Source organism: Nansenia antarctica (assembly GCF_963989245.1).
Source record: "Nansenia antarctica genome assembly, chromosome: 4".
Classification (NCBI taxonomy): domain Eukaryota; kingdom Metazoa; phylum Chordata; class Actinopteri; order Argentiniformes; family Microstomatidae; genus Nansenia; species Nansenia antarctica.
In genome coordinates, this window is record NC_137689.1 from 41516479 (window position 1) to 41524394 (window position 7916).

The following is a 7916-nucleotide window of genomic DNA, read 5'->3' on the forward strand; positions in this document are numbered from 1 at the left end:
ACAGTTATGGAGGCGTGTGTGTGTGTGTATGTGTGTGTCTGGTGATGGTGGTAACTTCTCCAGTTGTTACATTGATGTTGTTCCCTTGATCAGGAACGTACAGAGAGTTCTACACAATCAGCTGTGTTCTTCAGGACCTGAGATGCCCTGAGGCCACACACACACACACACACACACACACACACACACACTTTCAAATGTTTGCTCGCGTGATATCCACACAAAACACGTGAGTGATTAGATGACAAGTAGACTAGTGTGTATATACACACACACGCACACACACACACACACACACACACACACACACACACACACACACACACACACACGGCTACTAATAGGCGAAGGCCAGGCTCAGATGTCCTCCTCAGTCAGCCAGGTGGTCCTGTGTGTGTGTGTGTGTGTGTGTGTGTGTGTCCAGACCAGACGAGCTGCTGCATGTGACAGACGGGCTGCTAACACTTAGCCTCCCTAGCCTGTCTCCCCCCTGTCTCCCCTAACCTGTCTCCCCCCTACCACCCCTAGCCTTCCCCCTGCCTCCACCTGTCTCCCCTAGCCTGTCTCCCCCCTGCCTGCTCCCTGCCTCCCCCTGTCTCCCCCCTGCCTCTCCTAGTCTCCCCCTGCCTCCCCTAGCCTTCCCCCTACCTCCCCTAGCCTCCCCCCCATGTCTCCCCTAGCCTCCCCCCTGTCTCCCCCTAGCCTCCCCCGTCTCCCCTAGTCTCCCCCTGCCTCCCCTAGCCTTCCCCCTACCTCCCCTAGCCTCCCCCATGTCTCCCCTAGCCTCCCCCCTGTCTCCCCCCTGCCTCCCCTAGCCTCCCCCCTGTCTCCCCCCTACCACCCCTAGCCTCCCCCCTGTCTCCCCTAGCCTCCCCCCTGTCTCCCCTAACCTGTCTCCCCCCTACCACCCCTAGCCTCCCCCCTGCCTCCACCTAGCCTGTCTCCCCCCTGTCTCCCCTAGCCTCCCCCCTGCCTCCCCTAGCCTGTCTCCCCCCTGCCTTCCCTAGCCTCCCCCCTGTCTCCCCCCTACCCCCCCTAGCCTCCCCCAGTCTGTCTCCCCCTGTCTCCCCTAGCCTTCCCCCTACCTCCCCTAGCCTTCCCCCTGCCTCCCCTAGCCTGTCTCCCCCCTGCCTCCCCTAGCATGCCCCCTACCTCCCCTAGCCTCCCCCCTGTCTCCCCCCTACCACCCCTAGCCTCCCCCCTGTCTCCCCTAGCCTCCCCCCTGTCTCCCCTAACCTGTCTCCCCCCTACCACCCCTAGCCTGTCTCCCCCCTGCCTCCCCCCTGCCTCCCCTAGCCTCCCCCCTGTCTCCCCTAGCCTCCCCCCCTGCTTCCCCTAGCCTTCCCCCTGTCTCCCCTAGCCTTCCCCCTGTCTCCCCCTGCTTCCCCTAGCCTTCCCCCTGTCTCCCCTAGCCTCCCCCCTGTCTCCCCTAGCCTCCCCCCTGCCTCCCCCTACCTCCCCTGCCTCCCCTAGCCTTCCCCCTGCCTCCCCTAGCCTCCCCACTGCCTCCCCTAGCCTCCCCCCTGCCTCCCCTAGCCTGTCTCCCCTAGCCTGCCCCCTGTCTCCCCTAGCCTGCCTCCCCCCTGCCTCACTTGCTTAGTCAAATGTATCGATTGCAAGTCGCTTTGGAATTAGGCGTCTGATAAATGTCTGAAACAATGTAAATGTCGATGTAGCGCAACATCTGACACAGGGTTCCCAGACCTTCTGAAACGTCAAATTCAAGCACTTTTCAAGGACTTTCAAGACTCAATTCCCTCACATTCAAGGACCCAACACGGCATAGTTTGAGACAGATCTAGATGAGAATTTATATAATAGGTAACTACAACTCTCTGCTCACACACAACAATTAAAAAGAGAGGATTTTGAATGTAGAGGCTTGAACAGATGGGCTCTAGAATTACGTAAAACACTTTTTTGGAATATACTGTATATATTTTAGAGAGAGAGAGTAAGAGAGAGAGAGAGAGAGAGAGAGAGAGAGAGAGAGAGAGAGAGAGAGAGAGAGAGAGAGACACAGAGAGAGAGAGAGACAGAGAGAGACAGAGGGGAATTCAAGCACTTTCAATGACCCATGTCCATTTTCAAAAACGTTTTGTTTTTCTCAAATTCACAAACTTTCATGGATTCCTACTAGGACCCGTGGGAAGCCTGCTGACAGCTTGTTTAAACGTCTGGTTATAAACACTCTGCTGTCACGGCAAAGACACGTTTCAGTAGTCCTGTTCATTCAAAAGGTCCCCGGGACTATAATTAGAGCAGGAAACGTGATAGGGGGGGACCTCATTGAAGGTCGCAATGTTTTGGGGTTTTGTTTGTTTGTTTCTTAGTTGTTTTTGCTTTCAGAGAGAATTGCTGTTGCTGTTGTTGTTGTTGTTGTTGTTGTTGTTGTTGTTGTAGTACATAAAGTAAGCACAAATAAAGTATGTCAACAAGGTGAAAGCTGGTGAAATTGGCACCTCTCTCTCTGTCTCTCTCTGTCTCTCTCTCTGTCTGTCTGTCTCTCTCTCTCTCTCTCTCTCTCTGTCTCTCAATTCAATTCAATTCAATTCAACAGGCTTTATTGGCATGACGTTTTACAAGTGTTGCCAAAGCACAATCACAGATATGACGAACAACAACATAACAACATAATATCAATGACATGAAGAAAAAAATAATAATAATGTCTCTCTCTCTCTCTCTCTCTCTCTCTCTCTCTCTCTCTCTGTCTGTCTGTCTGTCTGTCTGTCTGTCTCTCTCCCCCCCCCCCCCCTCTCTCTCTCTGTCTCTATGGGCATGATGAAACGCGTCCAAACCTTCTCAGCCTTGGCGAGGTAGATCCACAGTTTCCTCCACGTGGTGAATTTCTTCCTGTCGCTGAAGTTGTAGGCCATCTCCCTGCTGGCGTAGCGGGACACCAGCGGTGAGCGGTACTTCATGTGCTCGTCGTCCGGTCCCTCCATGGCTGTGTGTCGGGATGGTCTGGTGGTCTGGTGGCCCTGGACAGACAGGAAGAGAGGCGTAGTAGTGTAGTTCGGGGGTGTAGTGGTGCATCATGGGTAGTGTAGTTACCTGGGCGTCGTAGTGTAGCGGTGCATCATGGGTAGTGTAGTTACCTGGGCATCGTAGTGTAGCGGTGCATCACGGGTAGTGTAGTTACCTGGGCGTAGTAGTATAGTGGTGCGTCATGGGTAGTGTAGTTACCTGGGCGTAGTAGTGTAGTGGTGCGTCATGGGTAGTGTAGTTACCTGGGCGTCGTAGTGTAGTGGTGCATCATGGGTAGTGCAGTTACCTGGGCGTAGTAGTGTAGTGGTGCGTCATGGGTAGTGTAGTTACCTGGGCGTCGTAGTGTAGACCACCAGACCACCCCCACAAGATACACCATTGAGATTATTATTCAGATCAAGTTTTTCTCATTAATAATTCATTCTCATTCAGAAATAATTAATAGGGCGTGCCACTGCTTTTAATCCTGTGTGAAGCCTATTCGGTTGTTAAGTCGTGACGTGTTTCCGGGTCCAACGTTAGCTGAGGCGCTCTCTTCTAAATGCCTCATAAATAATAATAATTCATTATATTTGTATAGCGCTTTTCCGAGGCTCAAAGACCCTGACAATATGGGGAAAACAGGAAAGTGCTGTGTCCCTTGTAGTATGAATAGATCCCAGTCTAAAAAACGATTGAACTGTCATTCTACCGCTGTGGTACACTGGTACTCTGGTGCAGGGAATTTCTGTTTTGGACCCGGAAATTGCTAAACGTCACGTTTGACGTCAGACTTAACAACCGAATAGCCCTTCATTTGCTGGAATAAATGCACTCAATCTGAACATTTTTAAAAATCTGTATTTCAATCTGTGTGTGGTTGTCTGTTGCCTACTGGTCCTCTGTGGCTCAGGTAGGTAGACCAGGACACTAACAACATGTAGGTTGTCGGTTCAATTCCCACGGGGACCATATACTACCATGTACTTCGGTTTGGATAAAAGCTAAATCCATCAGCTAAATGTTATACAGTATGTTACTAAGGCAACTGTACTGATCCAACTCATGATAACCGATATGAGAACAGATATGAGAACAGATATAATTTCACAGAACCTGTAGTTCATGCACACCTGAAGGTAAGAAAGGCTATAGTGAGCAAAGATTGATGATTTAATATTCCATAGTGATCTCACCAAATCTAACTTACCTTATCTAATCACTATTGTTAACACAACAAAGAGAACACTTCTGACTCTTCAAATGTTGAAATCATTTAAGCCTCTTTCACACATAGTTCCCTGTAACTTCAATGGAATCCCAAGCTGTGCCGTCCAGCCATTTTCGCCGTTCACTCATGAGTCAAATGCCGGTAGATTCGTGTCTTGCTCCCTTTAACACATGTCGGCGTTTCCCTGGTTGCGAGATCTAAACTACTAGAACTGAAAGCGGCAGGTAACAGGCACGTAACATCCATATTCTGTATACAGTGCCTTGCAAAAGTATTCACCCCCCTTGGCTTTTTACCTATTTTATTACATTACAACCTGTAATTTAAACATTTTTTTATCAGAATTTTATTTGATGAATCTGCACAAAATAGTGTTAGTTTTTAAATGAAATGAGAAATATATATATAAAAAAAGAATTTAAAAAAATAAAGAACTGAAAATTGGCATGTGCATAATCACCCCCTTTGTTATGAAGCCCCTAAAAACTTCTGGTGCAACCAATTACCTTCAGAAGTCACATAATTAGTGAAATGAAGTCCACTTGTATGCAATCTAAGTGTCACATGATCTGTCTGTATATACACACCTTGAAGCCATGAAGACCAAGGAACTCTCCAAACAAGTCCGAGACAAAGTTGTTGAGAAGTACAAGTCATGGTTCCCAGTGAGCAATAGACGTCTTTTCAACCTCGCGTCTACAATATAAACCAATATAAACCAGCTATATTACGGCTATATTTTCTACTTATCTTAAATGCATGAAAACCGTTATTAAACCCCTCTAAACTGTCAGAATACGTCCCAGACGTCATGTAGTATGAGATTCCATGTAGTCTAGCATAGTTATTCATGCGGAAGTGGTGGTTTAAATTGCGTCTATACGTCGCTGTCCTTTAACCCAGATAAATGCGGTCTGTGTCTAAACCTGTTTTAGTCTAGCAGCACGTTGAGTTTAAATTAATATCCTAAATGTAACGGAGTAGAAAGGTCATGTTCAATTATAGCTAAAATAGGTATAAACTGCGCCCTCTAGGGGTTTAATGACGTGGTATATCCGGGGTGTGTCCGTGACCCGGATGCTGTGTCCGTGACCCGGATGCTGTGTCCGTGACCCGGATGCTGTGTCCGTGACCAGATTGCGTGTTTACACTTGTGATTGCATTGTGCTACAAGAGCGCCGAGTAAACGTTTTACTTATACGTTGTTTGTCGTCACTACAACAACACCACATATAAAATGAGACATTGTGACAGCGGTATGAACCTGGTAGCCATTGTTAGGACGATGTTTGGAGGTGCAGCGTTCGCCTTTGACAATACGAAGTTTGCAACCAGACTCTAGCTAGGACAAGCTAAATAGCCCGGGAGTGACGACGTCTCGGTGACTGGACGACAGGAAGCAGCACGACGACGACGACGACGTTGAACCGCCGACATGGAAGTCATTTAGCAGACACTTTTCCTTGAAGTAATTTAGACATTTTTCTCCAAAGCGACTTACAATTTGTACATTTGTCTAAGTGAATCAACTACACAGCAGTCATCAATAAATGAACGTGAGCCATCCAGCTGAGAGTGATTCATGAAAAGATACACCCCGTCACATTGGTGCCGTGACCTGTGGACCTGAAGTCAACTCTTCACCTTGACCGGGACCACTCTGCTGGATCACTCTGCTGGACCGCTCCTGCGTGCTGTCTGGTGGGCGGCGTATGGTTTCACTCAGTTCATTCGGTGATGTTATGCACAAATGGATTGTTGAATTAATGAATGTGATCTGTGATTTATTTTAGTTTTATTGCTGTTTTGTGACATTTTTCTTTACTGGTCTTTTATCTGATTAGTCTGTATAGTACTGTTTTCTTGAATTGTAATTCAACATGAGCCACAGACCAGGATGTTTCAGTACGCCACTAAGCAGTAGCATTGGGAGGGGTAGAGCGATCCTCCTCAGTGGAGGTAGGGGGATTCCAGTGTTGAGTTATGATAGTCCTGTTCAGGGGGGTGATGTTCATGTTGTGGGTAGTCAGGATGCTGCTGGGGCCCTTTCAGTTAGTGGGGACACAGTTCCTTCTCAGAGCCACGACATTGATCATGCACCGAGCACACGGGTCAGTGATGCCCCATCCCCAATCTCTGCTTTCCAGTTACCTAATGTAGTGAGCCAGATGAGTGACATAATTAGAGATGTTGGTCTACAGCTGGCAGATAGCATACTTGCACGCCTTGACTCAACGCTACCTCCTCTTAGCACTGCGCATGTACAGACCACGCCCACTGATACATCCACCCAGAGTCTAGACCTGTCCCAAGTCCAGTTGGTACCTCACAGGAGGGTGAAGGAGCCTCCAACGTTCAGAGGGGATGATAAGGACGCAGTGAATGTGCGTGAGTGGGAAGACATAATGAGGAGTTATGTGAAGAAGGCGAACATCAGAGCAGATCAGCAGGCGGAAGAAATATTCACCCATCTCAGGGGCAGGGCTAAGGATGTAGTGAAGTATGGGACGAGGAGCAGTGGCATTAATGTCGCTGAAAACCCAGAGGCCATCTATGGTCTTCTACGTAAGCATTTTGCTGCTGTTCCCTGTTCACCTATCCCCCTAGCCGACTTCTACACCACGCTGCCGAAGAGTGGTGAGGAAGCGTATGACTACTGGCTACGCCTCAATCAAGCTGCAGATGTTGCCACTGATCGCCTCAAAGAACAAGGTAAAACACTTGAGTGCCCTCTCCTGGAGGTGACACGTATGTTCATCAGGAACTGTCCATCCAAAGAGCTTGCCATGACTTTCAGATCAAAGACGATCGTTAAGTGGACTGCTGTAGAGGTCCAAGATGTACTTGACGAGTTCCACACTCAGGTGTGCTCGAACGTTGCTGCCGCAGCCGTGAGTAAAAGGCCCAGTGAGGGTGTGCTAGTGAACAGAGTTGAGATGTCAGGCACTGATATGTGCTCACCTGAAAAGCAGGATACTCGCCCTGACAAGGGGGCAGAGGCCTTTGAACGTATCATCTCAATGCTAGAGAAAGTCCTAGTGGAGAGAGGCTCTGCTTCCAGTGCCATTCGCCTGGACACCCCAGATCCAAGTGTCCGATGCAGGGGCGTGCCCAGTCGGCGCAGCAGGGAAACTTATAGATCTGCATTCAAGGGAGGACTGTGCAGATCCTGTTGATATCTCTCCCAATGATGAAATGGCTGATTGTGAGTCAACATACAAGTCATTCATCTCCAGAGCGCCTTCGAACAAAACAGTAGTATTTCAAGGTCTACACCGAGTCCAAAGGTCTGATAGTTTATTCTACACCACTGTCTCCGCTGCAGATGTCTCTCTTAGAGCGATGATAGACAGTGGTTCTATGGCATGCACGCTTAGCGAGGCTGCGGAGGCGCGTCTCTTGCAGCGTAACCCTGATCTGAGAGGATGCCCCGCTGATGATGTCATTATCATAGGATGTGGGGGTCACCGAGTTGTACCTAAGGCAATATACAATGTCGATGTGGTGGTGTATGACTGCAAGATGGTCATCCCAATGCTTGTGGTGCCTGGACAGACCGATGACATGATACTAGGCAGTAATGCCATCAAGAAAATCCTAGAGTTGATGAGGAAGACTGACAGCTATTGGCGGCTGATATCTGAACATGGTGGTGGCAGTGATGGGGACTGTCATCACTTCTTCTCTCTCCTTTCCAATACAGAGAGATGGAGGG

General features: G+C 48.9%; 1 protein-coding gene across 1 annotated transcript in view; it reads right to left on the reverse strand.

Annotated features, from left to right (window-relative positions):
* The window catches only part of LOC308155328 (adenylosuccinate lyase-like), a gene marked incomplete at its 5' end in the record, with an annotated part of 23252 nt that extends 20304 nt beyond the window's left edge, over nucleotides 1–2948 (reverse strand). The window contains one exon of the mRNA XM_080528633.1: nucleotides 2802–2948. Within this exon, the coding sequence (XP_080384759.1) occupies nucleotides 2802–2948 (147 nt within the window). The remainder of the gene's footprint in view (nucleotides 1–2801) is intronic.
* Between the last annotated feature and the right edge of the window lie 4968 nt (nucleotides 2949–7916).